This window comes from Protomyctophum bolini, assembly GCF_963924005.1.
Source record: "Protomyctophum bolini genome assembly, chromosome: 1".
NCBI lineage: Eukaryota > Metazoa > Chordata > Actinopteri > Myctophiformes > Myctophidae > Protomyctophum > Protomyctophum bolini.
Genome location: NC_137862.1, coordinates 55,414,995 through 55,433,840, shown reverse-complemented (window position 1 = coordinate 55,433,840; position 18,846 = coordinate 55,414,995). Strand labels below are relative to the sequence as shown.

The 18,846-nt window shown below is 42.4% G+C and overlaps 1 protein-coding gene across 1 annotated transcript; it reads right to left on the bottom strand.

Annotated features, from left to right (window-relative positions):
• Positions 1 to 2,184: 2,184 nt before the first annotated feature.
• Positions 2,185 to 17,874, bottom strand: LOC308321013 (extracellular calcium-sensing receptor-like; the record flags this gene model as incomplete). Its single annotated transcript, XM_080771779.1, has 7 exons — positions 2,185 to 3,098; positions 6,571 to 6,694; positions 6,783 to 7,010; positions 11,893 to 12,111; positions 12,721 to 12,990; positions 17,421 to 17,484; positions 17,762 to 17,874. 7 exons carry the CDS (start codon positions 17,872 to 17,874, stop codon positions 2,185 to 2,187), a joined length of 1,932 nt encoding a protein of 643 aa, XP_080627905.1.
• Between the last annotated feature and the right edge of the window lie 972 nt (positions 17,875 to 18,846).

Genomic DNA, 18,846 nt, shown 5'->3' with positions numbered 1-18,846 from the left:
ATAACAGGAATAAAAATGATTTACTTTTGCTCCACTCACTCTCATCTTTATGGAAACATATTTAGTTTTTAGATATTTTATTGGAATCAGAATTTATTCAGCATTTTTTTGTACTTGTGCCTAAAATCGTCATATGGTGTGACATGACAATAATTGTTTATAAAATGAAAATGGAGTACACCTTTCTTAAGTTGCTCACTTTATCAAAGTCCTTTATCATAACTAACATGTGATCCACTATAGTTTTGTGAAAACGTATTAAATCTGTATATTCTTTTAATAATCAACACTCAATGTGAGGCCCATGTTGTCGGTCTTTCAATATATTTTGTATTTATTATGACAAAACTTTCTCTAAAATTACACAAATATTTGTGACTCTTCCTGATAATATTTGCTATATGTAATCCATAAACATTAATGGTTTCATCATTAATAAAGGTATGATTTTTTCACTATTTGGAACGTCACACGAAATGATTTAGTGTCACACCGTATGATCATATCTTCATTTTCCAAAGCAAACTGTGTTTTAACCTACCTATCAGGCACGTGCAGAGAGGGGGGGGGGGGGGCTAGGGGGGCTTGAGCACCTGCCCTTTTGCAGAAATTGCCCTTTCTAAAAGAAAAAAAAATAGTTTTTTTTTAGGGAAAGGGCAAAAAAGGGGGTGGTGTGGGGGACCAATACGAGCTTTTGTGGGGGCCAAAAAGGGCTTGTGTGGGGGGCCAATAAGTGCCATTGGCCCTTCAAGACGGACATTTGAAAAGTAATGATAAATTCCACTATCATAATAAATTATCTTTTAATCTGCCATCAGTCAGTTTTAGTTTCAGCCTAATGAGAACATATTGCTTATTTTACTGTCCAATGACATGAAATGGCACAAGGGAAGGACTCCACAAAAAGACCACCCCCAAAAATCGGTGCGCACGCAGACACATGTGCCCTTTTCTGGAGTTTGAGCCCCTGCCCCCCCAGTGCTCTCTGCACGGGCCTGCTACTTATTAGTGAGTACTGAACTTTACAGATAGATTAAACAATTACTCAGGAAAAACAGCAACAGGAAAATTGCTTTAACATTGAATAACATGGCAATGACTGAATAAAACTAAATGAAACACAATTTATTGTGGATAGTTGCATCTTTTAGGTGAAAATGTTTAAAACAAATGTTTAAATGGACAAAAGAAACATGGGACTTTGTTATTTATTGTTATATCTGTAGGAAAATACAGTTTGTATCATATGGTGTGACAAAAAAGTCATATGGCGTGACAGGCAGACAGTCACACCATTATGATAAAGTGTCACATTATGTTTTCTGCACTTAACATAACCTTGAGGCTACTAGCTACACATTAGCATGCTAACAACATGCTAGCTATAACAAAGCAACATAGATTTACATGTAATTATGACCAAAAAATCTAATACCTTTAAGTTTTATTCAAGTTCCTACTTTGAGAAACAAGACCGAGGCAGTCGCACCATATGAGTTTTGCTGTGTTTGGTTGAAAATTCTGAAGAAATGAGGAAAGAAAGTATGTTAACTTCACATGAAGCATAATGTCCTGCACAATATTCCCACCCATATATCCAATACACATATTGGAATAAAATACACATAATGTGAATTTAACCCATCTACTTCCAACTGGTGGACGCAGAGGCAACTGCCGAATCGTTTGTAGTGTGACACACACTGGATTCACATCCTGTTTGGGCGGCCATCTTAGATGCTAAATAAATAGCGTCAATGCTAGCGAGCTAAAATGAAGCCATCCTTGCTATAGAAAGTGCCAATGTTCCCATCTAGATCACCGGGTAATCAGCAAAGACCTCCGAACATTGCGTGTTTTATCCAAACCATGGCAGTTTCCTGTAATATCATCTGTATTCCATGCTTTTTGCGTGTTGTGTGAGAGCTCCGTAGATTTCGAGTTATTCAGCTTTTTAGTCAGCCTGTATAAAGGGAGGTGAACGGTAGCGAGGATGTGTGATCCGGTCTAGGATCAATAAAGAAGGAAAAGCCAAGCAAAACAAATAATAATAATCAGCGATCCGGTTTGGTATCAATAATAAAGCTTATCAGACGGAACGTTACGCCAATAGCAGTTGCCGGTTCGATTCCAACTGGCGGAACGTTCCGTCACGAGCAGTTAATTGGTTAAAAATGTCTGCTTCTACGTCTTGGTGGCACCTCGACCCATGATGGACTTCTTAGTGTTTCTCTCAGGTTTCAAAATTATTATATAACACTTTGGTCCAAACAGCGTCACCAAAATGCCCAAACTAGATGCTAAAATAGCAAACACCTCCACTACATCGGCATATTTGCCTGGAGAACTGATATATGCTGGTATGAAGGCTATCCACACGGCACAGAAGATCAACATGCTGAAAGTAATTAACTTAGCTTCATTGAAGTTGTCTGGAAGATTCCTTACCATGAATGCTAGGAGGAAACTGAGGAGTGCTAGTAAGCCAACATAACCTAGTAACACCGCAAAACCAACTGTTGATCCAACATTGCACTCATAGACTATCTTTTCAGAATAGTAGTGTGTGTTTTTATGAGGAGTTGGTGAGGCAGACACAAGCCAGGCTGTGCAGATTATTGCCTGGATTGAAGTAAGAATCAGAACTGTTCCTCTCTGCTGTATAGCACCAAAAAACTTCATAATGTCTGCACCACCAGGCTTGGAGGCCTTGAACACAGCCAGCACCACCATAGTCTTTACCAGGATGCAGGAGACACACAGCACAAAGCTGATCCCAAATGCTGCATGCCTCAGCTGACAAGTCCAGAGTCTGGGACGGCCAATGAACAGGAGTGTGCACAAGAAACATAGTTTGAGTGAAAGCAAGAGTTGGAAGCTGAGTTCAGAGTTGTTGGCGCGCACCATGGGCGTCTCTTTATAATAAACAAAGATCCCCAGGACAATAGCACAGAAAAATGTTCCTAGCAATGAGATGGTTGTTAAGGAGATTCCCAGGGCCTCATGGTAGGACAGGAACTCAATGCTCTTAAGGACACAGTGGTCACGCCGGGGACTGGACCAGAAGTCCTCTGGACACACGGTGCACTCTGTAGAGTCTAATAAATAGGACAAGATTCAAGGGACATCATTGAAGCAATCAATCAATCAATTTATATAGCACATTTCAGACGAGTGCAGTTCAAAGTGCTTCACAGAAACATAACAAAGAGCAAAAACATAACGAGAGAGCATCAACTACAAGTTACTACATAGTAATAGTAATAGCAAAAACAAAAGAAGCAACTAAAACAGGAAACGGACTTGCAATGATCTAAGTAAAAGCAATGCTAAAGAGCTGTGTCTATAAAAGTTTAAAAGTAAAAACATGTCCACAGATTCAGAGAACCGTAGATCCCTTGGCAGCAGGGCCGGCCCTCCCATCAGGCAAGTCAGGCAATAGCCTGGGGCATCAGGAGGGGACGGGGGCAGCAGAGCCCAGTCACAGATACTTTCGCTTTCAAACGCTGCGCGCAGCAAAACAGCTGAGCTGACGCTGTTGCTGTGGCTGTTCTGCTCTGCTGCCTGCCCCCCCACCCCTGCTACTAAATCCAGCCAGCCAGGGGTGGGGGGTGTGGCCGGTGGAATGCCCCCTCCCCCGCCCCCAGCCTAACTTACAGGCAAACGGCATGGTGCACTGATGGGGAAAATAAACAAATAAAGTACTGTGTTGTCCACTCGTCGTGGTGTTTTTTTTGTTGGTGTTGTGATGTCCAAGAGGCCAAACCAACCCTCTGGTCATCAGGGAAGAAAGAAAAAAATGGTATGAATGTATGAATGAAGGTATGAATGTGATTACTAAACAGTGAATCATGAATAAACTGTCTAGTTATTTGAGCTAAACAAGTAGCAACAAGCTAGCTGCTACTGCATGTTGTGTTGTCATTGTCACTTGTCAGACTTGCAGCTATTAGCTAGCTTATTTAGTTGAGAATGAGTAAATATATGGGCATATAATGTCAAATAAGTTAATTTGATAATTTCCCAAGAGCCCAACTTTATTTGTCCCCCTGAGGGCAAATGGTTTTGTTTACTTTTAGCCAGTAAGCAAAGCCAGCCCATTGTTTCAATTTCAATCTCAACAAATTGTACACTCAAAGTTAGTCACTTTGAATTTAAATTAGTCCTGTAAGGGTTCATTTGGTGGTTGGTTTAATTATTATATATATTTTTTACAGTGATTAAAATGATATGCTATGATACTGATATTATTTTTTTAGAATTGAGAGAGGATCACAATAGAGAACCATTTTGTGGAACACTCTCCTATTTAATACTACCACCAATTTATAATCTGTTCAGTACATATTACATTTGTATTATTTAAAAAAATACCCGTTTTTAATGGATAACAATATAGAAGCTTTAGTCTGTGTCTAATGTTGACTTGTCCATTGCATATGTCTGCTGTTACTATATAGAAGTGTATTTGTATGTCTCTAAATGTTTTGATGAATTGAACAAGGTGGACCCTGTTGTAAACAAGTTTAATGCTTATTTGGGTCGTCCACTCACAGTTAACAGTCTTTGTATTGAGTTTGTGCTTGAAATGTACTGTAATTCTGCAAACTGTTAATAAATATTTCAATCAATCAATCTGTCGGGAAGAGCCTAGTTGCCATCCCAACAGAAACAATATGTATTTTTAACATTACTCTACATGATCTTGCATTAAGGAGTCTCAGGTCAGGTCAACAAACTGGTAAGAATTTGAAGCGTCAAAATTTGAAGAGTGCATCATGGCACCATGGCGGCGGCGGCGGGGGGGGGGGGGGGGGGGGGCATCAGGAAATATCTAGCCTGGGGCAGTATTTTAGTCAGGGCCGGCCCTGCTTGGCAGGCTGTTCCACAGCACAGGGGCATAGTAGCTAAAGGCGGCTTCTCCATATTTTTTATGTTAGGGGTCTCTGGAATCTCTAGGAGACCAGCACTATATATATAAAAACACTCATTGGGCTAAAAACGGCCAATGCCGTCATCACAAATTGATGATGTCACATTTGGGCAAGTGGGCATGGCCGTTTTTTTGCAAAACTAATGCTCGGAATGGATTCAGCATCATGAAAACCCCCTAGTTTGACACGTCACATGCTAGATAAATCATGATGAAATTTTGCCTTCTATAGGTTGATAATGGTATGGTCACATATTATGCCAATTCTGAAAATTGCTCAACATATGCAAGTTAGCATCCGGCAGTTTCTACATGCTATGGGGATCCATACTCCATACTTTTCTAACATAAAACGTTGGTGTACTCAACATGTCCGGGTTAACTTTTTGGCTACTAGGCTACTAGAGGATCTAAGGGGTCTGCCGGGCACATATATAGGAAGCATTTCGTTTTTATTAAGCATTTTTCATTATCATTACAAATCCCCCATGCTTAGGAAGCATTTCTGAGAAATAGGCAGGTGCATTTCCATTCAATGTTTTAAAAACAAGTAAAATAATTCATATCGATATGGTAGTTAATATCCCCACTGATGATTGTCATGTCATAGTTTGTGTTAATGATAGATAGGAGCTCGGCAAATTCTGTTGGAAAAAGAGGGACATTTTTCTTTGGTGGTCTATAGAGCGTCACAGTCCCGCCCCCTTTCATGACGACACCAGGCCCAGGAAATGAATCCCAATGCATTTCCCCCATAGACAAGCGTCGTACGAAGCCAACTCGAGTCGTGACAAATCATGACAACAAAAACAATATTTTGGACCAAACAAATCATACTATAATTAAGCCAATGTCTGTCTAAATGAATGTGTGTCTGTCTGTGTGTCAGAAACACTTCCGTAGCTTCTCACTGCCGGCACCAATCGCTCCCACTTTTCACACAGGCATTGTCTTAACGAAGCCCTTTTTCCAATTTAACAAATTATAAATTCACAATTAATTTATTAGTGAATTAAAAATGCGAAAACTCACCCAGGGCGCAGTACCCCCTGCGGCCACAAGACGGCAAGTATTTCACAATGGGTAAAGGCTAGTAATTACAAAGAAGAAAAACAAACAAAAAAAGTATTGTAACCTGCCGTTTTTTTCTACTTTCTAATTCTTTGTTTGGCCCAAAACATTGTGTTTATTGTCATGATTTGTCACGACAAGACTTGGCTTTGTCCGCGGCGTAAACGTCTTTAAATAAATACTTTCTGAAAAGTCTATGAGGAAAATTAACGGGGATTTATTTTCCGGGTCTCTCGAGGGGGCGGGACTGAGACACTCTATATATAGGCTATAAAGTTAAGGTTGGTCCAAGCCCGATGGAAATGAGGCGGAACTATTGGAGCTGGGAACGTGTTGGGACTGGACAGTGTTGTTGTGGTCAAGTAGGGTGAGTTGTGACGGCGAGGGCTAACAGCTATGTTTGTAGCCAGTGCTTGACTTCCCCGTCTGCACGGGTGTAAACCGTCTTTGTAGAAAAAAGGACGGTCCAAGAAAGGTTGAAATTGTTAATGTAGTCGATATCATACGGGACAGACACGTATTATAACCTTCTGTACATATACTGTAGCTACATGATGTAACCCTACCTGTCTCATTGCTGAACTCTCCCTCAGAACAAGCAATGCAGTCAAAGCAGCAGACAGGTTCTCCTTTCCTTCTGGCCACACGGGTTCCAGGAGTACAGCTCTCACTGCACACCGACCGAGGAGGCTACAGAGGAAAGTAAAAATGATCAGTTTAAGTATAAATTTCATTCACATCATGAGCTCAATTAAAATAATTAGAAAGCTGAAATTACTTTTGCGGATTGAAAGTTCCAGAAGATTCTGTCTTCATCGAGGGTGAGTTCTTCATCTCCGGAGGCTGTAATCTTGAACACACCTACGTTGTGAATCTTTGTGCTTCCATCAGGGAGCCATGCCCAGTTCAATATATCGAAGATTGGTAAAGCATCACCATTCTCATCAAAGTATACAGGATCACCACCAGATGTGGTGAAGTTGACCTTTTCCAGGTAATAGAGAAGCTAGAAATGGTGATGAGCAGAATCATGAAGAGCAAGAGACTTTAAAAACATAAGGGTCCTATTTTGTGCACAAGTCACACTACACACTATTTGGGGATTTAAGCATTGTTCAAGGGGTGTTCCTGTTGCTGAGTTGCTATCTTCCGCCACCAGCCTCATTACTAAAACATGTGCTCTACCCCTTACATTATGCATTGCCTTTCAACAAAACCATATTCATACTGTCACCCACATTTGTTGAGAATTAGGAGTGAGGAAGACTTCTGCATTTTGTGTGACTATAGCATAATGAAGAGAGGCATGACCACAAGAAGACACAGCGGTAAACGTGTATTTTATTTTAAATACCACATTCAGAAGAACATGTAATTACCACCTGCCCCCTATACTTCAGAAACGTCGCCTCTCAAGGCCTGCAGCACCTCCGGCGTCGCCTCCAGACTGACTGAAGCCCACCACACACAGTCTGCGACCGTGTGCGGCGCGGCGCGTTGCTGCGCGGCGCCGCGTGGCGCCGCCTGGAAAATAGAACTGTGTTCTATCGGCGCGCCGGGCGGCGCGGCTCCGCGCGGCGGACGGAGCCGGTGTGCGTTAGGTTCATTGAAAATAATGGAGGCGGCTGTGCGCGCGGCGCCGCGCGGGGGACGCAGCCGGTGTGTGTCGGGCTTTAGTACTTACTTACTTACGCCTGACACCCCTACCGGGGTATAGGCCGTCGACAAGGATCCTCCAGAGTTCTCTGTCACTGGCATTCGTCTCTATCTGCGACCAGGTGCATCCCAGCCTCTTTGTGTCTGCCTGGAGATCCCGCCGCCAGCTGTTTTTGGGCCGGCCTCTGCTTCTCTTTCCCTGAGGGTTCCAAGTCAGCGCCTGTCTGGTGGTGTTTGACACTGGTTTGCGCAGTGTGTGCCCGATCCATCTCCATCTTCTTTGTCCAATTTCTTCTGTTGCAGGGAGTTGTTTAGTTTTCATCCAGAGATCTTTGTTGCTTATTTTGTCCGGCCAGTGAATTCTCAGGATTCTCCTCAGACATTTGTTTATGAAGGTTTGCACTTTGCTTATTGTGGTTTTTGTGATTCTCCATGTTTCTGCCCCATAGAGCAGGACGGATTTAACATTGGAGTTGAATATTCTGATTTTAGTTTTTTGTTGTATCTCCCTAGAGTGCCAGATGTTCTTTAGAAGTATAAAAGCTGTTCTTGCCTTGCCTATTCTTGCCTTTACATCGGCATCTGTACCACCCTGGTGGCTGATAGTACTTCCCAGGTAGGTGAAGGACTCTACCTCTCCTATTGTGGTGTCGCCTAGTGTGATTGGTTCTGTACTGGTCGTATTTATCCTCATGTTCTTGGTTTTTCCTTGATGGATGTTAAGCCCTACTTGTGCGGAAGTCTCTGCAAGTGTTTTGGTCTTGTCTTGCATCTGATGGTGGGTATGTGACAGTAGTGCCAGGTCGTCTGCAAAATCTAAGTCGTCCAGCTGTGTCCATAATGTCCACCTGATTCCATTCTTCCTGTTTTCTGTTGTTGTTCTCATAATCCAGTCAATGACTAGTAAAAACAGGAATGGGGATAAGAGACAACCCTGTCTGACCCCGGTCTTGATTTCAAACTGGTTTGTTAGCTGTCCGTCGTGTATTACTCTACAGGTCATTCCAGAATAACTGTTTTTAATGATGTTCACTATCTTAGTGGGCACTCCGTGGTGTCTCAGTAACTTCCAGGTGGTCTCTCTATCTACACTGTCAAATGCCTTTTCGTAGTCGACAAAGTTGACAGAGTGGGGAATTCCATTCTAATGACTGCTCTATGATAATGCGAAGAGTCGCAATCTGGTCGACACATGACCGATTCTTTCTGAAACCTGCTTGCTCGTCTCTTAGTTGCTGGTCGACTGCCTCCTTTATTCTCTCCAGGATAACTTTATATAGCACTTTCCCTGGCACAGAAAGTAGGGTGATCCCTCTATAGTTGTTGCAGTTTCCCAGGTCTCCTTTCTTTGGGAGCTTGGTAATAAGGCCCTCTTTCCAGTCTGCTGGTATTTCTTCTTCTTCCCAGATTCTTTTGAAGAGTGGATGCAGCAGGCTCACGGTGGTATCAACATCCGTCTTTAGGGCTTCTGCCGGGATGTTATCTGGCCCTGCTGTCTTTCCGCTCTTAAGATGTTGTACAGCTTTCCTGATCTCCTCTCTGCTGGGTATGTCGCAGCTGATGGGGAGGTCGGTCTGTGCTGGTTGGATATCTGGGGGGTTTGCTGGTGGGGGTCTATTTAGCAGTTCCTCAAAGTGTTCTGCCCATCTCTGTAGTTGGCCGTCCTTTGTTTTAATGCTGTTTCCATCTTTATCCCTAACCGGTCTTTGTGGTCTGCTGTATTTGCCCGACATCTTTCTGGTGGTGTCATATAGCTGTTTCATGTTTCCATTTCTTGCTGCTTCCTCTGCTTCTTCGGCTAAGTTGTCGATGAATTTCCGCTTGTCTGCCTTTATGCTCTTCTTCACCATTTTGTTGACGTCGGAATACTCTGCTTGTGCCTTTGCTTTCGATGCTCTTGTGCGGCTTTTTGACACTGCTGCTTTCTTCTCCTTCCTTGTTTGAATCCTGTGTTGGGTTTCTGTAGATATCCACTCCTTTTGTTGGAATTTCCTGTAGCCGACCACTTCTTGGCATGTGGATGTTAGTGACTCTTTGATATGTTGCCACTGACTGTCAATGCTGATCTCATCCTCGAGTATGTCCTGGAGAACTTCAAATTTGTTTGAAAGTTTCAGTCTGTACTCTTCTTGTTTTTCTGCGTCCCTCAATAGGCTCGTGTTGAATTTCTGTCGGTTTGTTGTCTCCGTCTTGTTCTTCTTTAGTTTCAGCTTCAGCCTAGCAGTTAACAAATGATGGTCTGATGCTACATCCGCTCCCCTGTTAACTCTCACGTCCTGTAATGTTCTTCTGAACTTTTTGCTTATGCAGATGTGATCTATTTGGTTCTCTGTTGTGTGGTCTGGTGATACCCATGTTGCTTTGTGAATCCTTTTATGGGGGAAGATGCTGCCTCCGATAACGAGCTTGTTCAGTGCGCAGAGATCCATGAACTTCTCTCCGTTTTCACTCATTTCTCCAAGTCCATGTGTCCCCATCACTTCTTCGTAGCCGATGTTTACTTCTCCTATTTTTGCATTAAAGTCTCCCATGAGGATGGTGGTATCTTTCTCTGGAAAAGTATCCACGATGTTCTGGAGTCTATCGTAGAACTCCTCTTTTTCTCCTTCTTCGCTGTTGTTCGTTGGTGCATAACATTGGATGACATTCATCTTTATCTTATCATTTGTTGTTCTGAACGATGCTGTGATGATCCTTGGTCCATGGGCCTCCCAGTCTATTAGTGCTCTCTGTGCGGGTCTTGATAGCATGAAGGCTACACCTTCTGTGTGTGGGGCACCGTCCTCCTCATGGCCTGAGTAAAGTAGCATCTCTCCACTCATCAATCTTTTCTGTCCTGATTGCGTCCATCTTGCCTCGCTGATTCCCAGTAGTGCCAGGTTGTAGTTTTTCATCTCTTGCGCTATCTGAAAGGTCTTCCCTGCTTGGTACATTGTTCTTACATTCCATGTTCCTATGGTGATGCTTTTCCTGGTTGAGAGAAGGGTGGTCGGTCCTGCGGCTTCCAGGGGCTCCTGGCTTTCACCACCTAACGTCATACGTCCTCGAGCTGAAGAACTTCTCTCTCCCAGTGCCGAATTCTCTTGTATCCTTGTCGTCGTTTCTGTAACGGAAAGTGTTTTACGGGGTGGGGTTGTTGGCCCCACGCCCAACCCCCAACCTGGAGGCTTTTTGTCTGACCTCTACTCTAAAACCTGCCCGGCATGGTTGAACCTGCTGAGGGTATGAACCCCCTCCGGTATAGCCTTCAGAGTCACGGAGGTACGCAAGCCTCCCCACCACGGCAAGGTAGCAGCACAGTGGGAAAGGTCGGGCTTTAGTAGCTCTGACCAATTGCGTCAAAGAGAAAATGTTTCAACCCGCCGCCCTGGAAATGAAATCCAAGCTGAGCCTCCCCAGACTTAATATCCCGCGGTCCGTGCGATATTAGTCTGGTTTATTAACCAGGCTACCCCCACCCAGCCTCCAGGCCGCCCACCTGAAGGCACCTGCACTGCCCCTGTCCAGTATTCTGGCTCCCCATGTGGGGTCCGGGTTCCCCTTTGCTCTGGTCCATTGACTCTGTGTCCCTCCTTCCAGACCCCCACCGCCCACCCTGCTCGATGTTCTGGACTTTGTTCTGGGGATGTCTGGAAGCCATCCTTGAGGGGGAGGCACTATCACGTTCCGTGACACTTTCTGTATTTAGTTAGTGCTTTACCTTACTATTTTCCTATGATTTTGTTATATTGTTTTCCTTGTATCTTAGTTCCAGACAGTTGGAGTTTCCTTTACTCTTATTTTGTAGTACGTTTTGTCTCTTGGTTTCCTCTGTTGCTTTTGTTGCCTGTACGTGTTGTCTCACCATGATTAGCCTAGTTTTTCCACCTTGTCCTGTTAGTTCCCCAGCCTATCCCAGTGTTGATTATTAGTTATGTTCACCTGTGCCCTGTTTTCCCTGTGTATTTATAATCTGTTTTTTCAGTTCTTTGTCAGATCATTTGGTCGGAGTAGAATGTGGTTCATTGATGTGCATTAGGATTCGAATGATGCTTCACACCTGCCAAACGAAGCGCACTTTCTGACAATGTGCAGCAGGATTTGTTTTATCGCAGTAATGCTTTCTGGTGTGAATGTCACCTAAGTCTCACCTGCACAACCCAATAATATGTTGTTGTTTCAAATGTGGTGTAAATGTGCAAATAAACAATAAATAAAAATAATCCTACAGGTTAACTGAATTAATATCCCACCTGCCATGGCTGTATTGTCTGCAAACTGGCACAGCTGTGCCCAGGGAAAGGCCCTCTTCCTGGCACACACTGCAACATGTCATGGAGGGCGTGGGCCAGAGCATACACAGCCTTGTACACATTGTACTCTGACCTGAGGTCAGACATATCCAACAGGGTAGTTTCTGCCGTTACCAGGTCCTCTTGTCCAGTACACACCCTTCCACCAGCGTCCACCCACTCTCGTGGAAGGGGTGAAAATTTACACTGAAATGTGTGTTCCCAAAACTGCCTCACCTGAAAGAACGTTAATTCATAAAAATACCTGTAAGTACAATTCATTGATTAATGTATTGATTTCACTTCATTCACAGTTTGCAGATACTATAGTGGTACAATTATACAATGGTGCAAAAAGTACAACACATGCCCTAAGGGTGTGTTTCTGTTGTGGTCCTGTGTATTCAATTCATTGAGACATTTAAAGACATACAAATAAATAAATATACAATCAAATTAAACAAAAATACATACTATGTTATTGTCATTGTCAGTACGTATTTTTAACAAAAAGTCCTTGAGACCTGGTATCTCTCCACGACGGATGGCAAAACCCAGGGTGCCTCTGAGGTATGGCAAGTAGTGAGGAGACTGGAGATAAGCGTCTCCCCACCAAGCTGAAGTGGCAGGTAAGATCCATAGCAGACCTGTCACATTCTGCTTAACCACCTGTTCATCGTTTCGAAAGAAATGAAAGGCATGTCTTTCTTTCAATACATTCTCATTTTAGATTCTTCTAATTACGAATGCCTAAATTAACATCCTCCACAGATGTATCGTAACACAAACCTCATCCAAGACATTATGGATATAGGGCCCGTATCCAAACATAATGACCACACGAGCTGTGGACATCTTCATCACAGTGACAATCCTTTGGAGTTTATCCAGGTCATTGTGGAAGGGCAGAGCCTCTGAATAAGCCACACAACCCAGACCAGACTGGTCCAAGCCAGACTGGAACAATCGGGCTGCGTCACGGCCAGCATCATCATCACTGAACAACAGTCCTACCCAGGTCCACTCCAACCACCTCATAGTCTGGAGCATAGCTCGCACCTGAGTGGACGAACAATGGACGGAAATGTACTTAGGTTAGATCATAAAGTCCAGGGGCCACATGTGTGTTCATTTATGTGGCCTGCAGGTTAATATTGGAATACTGTTATATTATTGATTTCAGCTGTTACAATTCCAGACATGCAAACATGACCCGCTTTAATTACTTGCGCAAGCAGAGCGCGCAAGTAATCATTTCGCTTGGTCTCTTCAAAGTGACAGCCAAGTTTTTTTCAACCGTAAGTCTGTGCCTGGTTTGCTGGGACCAGTTACATACGTATTCACACCATGTACTCTGGTCCCAGTTCTCAACGATGACGTAATGTGGTAACTGGTCCCAGCAAACCAGGCACAGACTTACGGTTGAAAAAAACTTGGCTGTCACTTTTTGAAACCAAGTAACCACAGTATACTGCTAATCAAATTACAACTACATACTCTGTATGTAGTTGTAATGTGATTTGTAATTTGTAAATCTGTGCCTGGTCTGCTGGGACCAGACTACACAGATGACCATATCTCTTACGTCATCACTGAGAGCTAGTCATACATATACACACCATGTACTCTGGTCCCAGCTCTCAACGATGACGAAATGTGGTAACTGGTCCCAGCAAACCAGGCACAGACTTACGGTTGAAAAAAACTTGGCTGTCACTTTTTGGAACCAAGTAACCACAGTATACTGCTAATCAAATTACAACTATACTCTGTATGTAGTTGTAATGTGATTTGTAATTTGTAAATCTGTGCCTGGTCTGCTGGGACCAGACTACACAGATGACCATATCTCTTACGTCATCACTGAGAGCTAGTCATACATATACACACCGTGTACTCTGGTCCCAGCTCTCAACGATGACGTAATGTGGTATCTGGTGGGACCAGATTACACAGATGACCATTTCTCTTACGTCATCACTGAGAGCTAGTCATACATATACACACCATGTACTCTGGTCCCAGCTCTCAACGATGACGTAATGTGGTAACTGGTCCCAGCAAACCAGGCACAGACTTACGGTTGAAAAAAACTTGGCTGTCACTTTTTGAACCAAGTAACCACAGTATACTGCTAATCAAATTACAATTATTATTAAATGAAAGTAGAACACGTATGTATACATGTAAAAAATAAAGATCTATATATCATTCTTATGTACAGATCACCTAAAACAAACCTTTCGGAATTAAACACATTTCTCAAAAAAATGGTAAAGTATCTATCATCTCCGACTTCCACAATTATGATAATAGGAGATTTCAATGAAGACCATTATACTGAAAAAGATATAAATATAAAGACCTTCATGTCAAGATTAGGCTTTAAACAATTAAATACAAATCCAACTACAGATTTCGGAAGTATTTTAGATCATGTATATTTCAACAAATTTGAAAGTATTATTACAGAAATTGAAGTTAGAGACACATATTACTCTGATCATGATTTAGTATTAATATCACTATAGTACAAAATGAAATACATTTAAAACAATTGACAATTTACAATAAGTAATAAAATAATTATACTGTATAATATATTTTAATTCAGTTTATATACCTTTTTTTTCATCACATATCAATGATTCATTTTTCTGTAAAAAAGTAGTTAGGTAGCAAATAGTTACACGTAATGATTATACATTTCAAACGTTCCTTCACAGAGATACTGAGATGTGATAGTTTCCAGCGGTCGAAAGTACTTGCGCGCTCTGCTTGCGCACTAGTAGGCCATTTATGGCCTACTAGTGTGCAACAAGCAAGTATGCACTCGGCAGAGTGCAGTTCTAGTTATATCTATAATGGTGAATATTAGTAGCATAATTACAATTGTATTCCCCTGGAGTTAGTGTGGAAATACAGTGGCCCTCTGGAGTGAGTGTGGATATATAGTGGCCCTTTGGAGTGAGTGTGGAAATATGGTGGCCCTCTGGAGTGAGTGTGGATATATAGTGGCCCTCTGGAGTGAGTGTAGAAATATAGTGGCCTTCTGGAGTGAGTGTGGATATATAGTGGCCCTCTGGAGTGAGTGTGGAAATATGGTGGCCCTCTGGAGTGAGTATGGAAATACAGTGGCCCTCTGGACTGAGTGTGGAAATACAGTGGCCCTCTGGAGTGAGTGTGGAAATATGGTGGCCCTCTGGAGTGAATGTGGAAATAATAGTGGTTCTCTGTAGTGAGTGTAGAAATATAGTGGCCCTCTGGAGTGAGTGTAGAAATATAGTGGCCCTCTCCTACATCAAAGTTGCCCACCCCATGGGTTTGAGTATTCCAGTTTGTGAAACATGAACTATTAGATACCAACACATCTATTGTTATAGAAGTTCACCTGGAAGACAAAACTTGGCATTGTTCTGAAGAAGGATGGGAACTGAGTCCGGTCGCTCAGACAGGAACAACCTGCATAGTAACTTATCTGGAAAAACAGAATAAAAACAAATACAAAATATCTATTCTGTAATGTACTCGATCATAGGTATTCAACAGTGCGTCTGGTACCCTCAGGGCAGTGCTACTCATGCTCTGAGTTCAGACATAGCACTATAAAGCATGTATGCATAGTTCCATTATATAGATATTCCACTGTTACGTTCTCAGCTTACGTATGATTCATGATAACTACGTTTAATGTATGTGATGTATTGCGATGCTTTTTGTTCTTGCTTAATTTATCGCTCTGGATTAAATGCCTAAATTGTAAATTGTTGTAACTTCATCACAATGTTTTTGTTCATTGAGGTTTGGCTGGAAGTAGATGGAAATGTGGCTTTTTACTCTGTGTTTCCTTCATCTTTAGACTAGTCGTGACTTGTGTAGTATGTTCCAAGGTCCTTGGACTTTTGGAGTGGCCCCTGAGCCATCTTAAGTTGATTAGCCTTGCCCTAGGCGGGGATCCTCAGGTTAATTTAGGGGGGCAAAAGTATTTTGGGGAGAAGCAAGCAGAGCCTGTGCTGTTTCTACCCTGCCATATGATCACAGTGCAGATTGAATACACCTATATGTCCTTAAGCACCATGGACATCAACACTGTCACGAAACATACATTTTAACTCCTAATGAACTACTAGGCTACACATGATTTTACTAGATACATGCGGATATTGGCTTTTTCATAGGACGGGCAATAACAACAAGCCATTCTAGGCAATCACCTGGTAGGCCTACTGCACCAGAAGAACTCTGTATAGATGGGAGTGCAGAATGCTTTAACCCTAGAACACTAAACATAAATTTGTTGTTACACCATCACTAAACACAGGTTCAGTCAGGACAACTCAAGGATGGATGTAATATATATTTATTGAATATAAGATGAGCAATACAGTATATTTATTATGGTTTGGCGATGTATTGGATCTGCTTTTTAGGTACTCAGATCAAGCGCATCAGTCCCGACCATAGGGCCTCCAAATCCCCCGTTACCTAAACAGTAGATCCAAAACGACAGGTGGTAGCTGGGGTGGAGGTGGGTGAGCAGCAGGTTTGTATACAGCAGCACGCTGATACAGCAGCAGCAAGAAAGGAAGCAGGCAATGCAAACCTCCGGTTAAAGTAGCCGGTATGAAGATGGAGTGAGTGTGTGATTGGCTGAGGGAATCATGTGAATGAGAGCGTGATGCTGAGGCGGCCCAATTAATGGCCGGCAGCAACTGCACTGAGGTTCCCTGACTGAACTTGCTCTGCGCATGTCTACTATTTTACCCAATGTAAAATATTCCATTAAAATATATCTCTCATCAAAATATATTGAAGTACAGCAATTCATGCATGGCAACTTGAGCTACTCTTCTTCAATATTTCATCATGACTTAAAAGAAAAAAAAAAAGAAAAAAAAAAGATTTCATGGGGCCTATCACTGAAAAATGATGTCATGATCATGGCCAAGGGCAGTTACTTACCACTTTCACTTAAAACAAAGGGGGAAAAAAGACAGAATAAGAAAGAAAAATAGCAGCCTACAAGCTCAGAACTTGTTGATCGGCTGTGTTTGATACTTTTGCTTAACACTAGCATAATTAAGAAATAGGGCATTAAAAAGCATTACAAGTTGAAATATGGAGACACAAGGTTTCTTCTCGACAGCAACGATTATGTTCTATGTCTTTCAAACGGCAAAAAGACCACATTTAATATTTATCATATTATAGATTTGCAAATAGCCAAGTAAGCAATATTAAATAAAATAGGCTATGGTGAAAGGGGATAGGAAACTTACCATGGGCACTCTGTATACACCTAATATTCTAGAGAGGGTAATAGAACTTTTTGAGGTACTAGGACCCACAATTCCAAGTACTGGAGGAGACCCAACACAGCTCTGATCCAGTGTAAACTGCTCCTCTCTCCCACTGATCAGTGACAACGCTGCAGGGACTGCAACTCCAACCGTTAAACAGGTGTCATAGATACTGTATCCCAGACTCACATTGGGGAGCAGGCTGGGGTCTCTGTTGATCTCAGTGATGGCAAAAGCCATAATCTGTGCCCATCTGAACGCTGGAATGAAAAAACTAACACACACAATTACACTGTAGCCTTGAATGTCATTGCTGTCGGGTAGAAACCTTGTATCTCAATATTTAAACGTTCTGTTTAATAACTACTTACTTTGTCATACTACAGTGTGACAAAAAAACTACCCTAGATCCATCCAAACACATGTTCTGAGAAGGTTTCCACCCGACAGAAACATACACATCAAATAATCATGTTTCTATACATCAAAACAAGGTTGGTGTTGTCTTGCTGGCTATTTGTGATACTCACCGACTGCAGGTGGGACTGTGTTCCTTGGACTGTGTGAAAGTCAGCTCAGGGAACACAGAGGAGACGTGGAATGGATACAAACCACCCAGAAGCACATCTCCACCCTTGTACATTCTTCCAGGATGATAAGGTGCCTGTAACTCACAAGAAGAAGAAGAGGATGAAGACAAAGGAGAGAAGCAAGAGAACATCATCAAGTATGAAAACAGTTGTATGTCTAAAGAAGCCCTCATGACTGTCCTCCTCTGTCTAACACAACCCCCCCACCATTGTCCAGTTGTTAGGTTTTATACACAGTGCAGTGCCGTCCCCTGTGCCAGATGATCTGGGCCTTTAGGCACACAGAGGCAGGGCTTAACATACATCAGTGGTGGAAATTTTAGTAACAAAGTCGATTTACTGAAGTACTGTACTGAAGTTCAATTTTGAGGTATTTGTATTTTTACTTGAGCATTTGTCATTTCCAATGCTTTTACCTGTACTTTTTTACTCGAATCCCCAATATTGTACTTTTACTCCTCTCATTTGGAAACTTTTAGTTACTTTGTAGATTTTGATTATTATTACAAAACATACATTATAACCACTTCAGCCTTATATACATTTCGGCCATTTGAAAATAGCCGATTGCGACGCATTGTGAGCTTGTAGATCAGCTATTTAAAAAAATATGTTTTTTAGACATTTGAAATTGGCCATATTCTATATAATGAGTAGGCTACTTTTCTTTTGTTACATTAAGTACATTTTGATGCCATTACTTTTGTACGTTACGAGAGACAATGAGATCTGCAATAAACTTGCAAATCGGTTCGCAACATGTCGCCTTAGTCAGTGGCAGGTTGGTGGTCAGTGTTAGTTTGGTGGTCAGTGGCAGGTTGGTGGTCAGTGTTAGGTTGGTGGTCAGTGTCAGGTTGGTGGTCAGTGTCAGGTTGGTGGTCAGTGGTGGTCAGTGTCAGGTTGGTGGTCAGTGTCTTGGTGGTCAGTGGCAGGTTGATGGTCAGTGGCAGGTTGGTGGTCAGTGGTGGTCAGTGGCAGGTTGGTGGTCAGTGTCTTGGTGGTCAGTTGCAGGTTGGTGGTCAGTG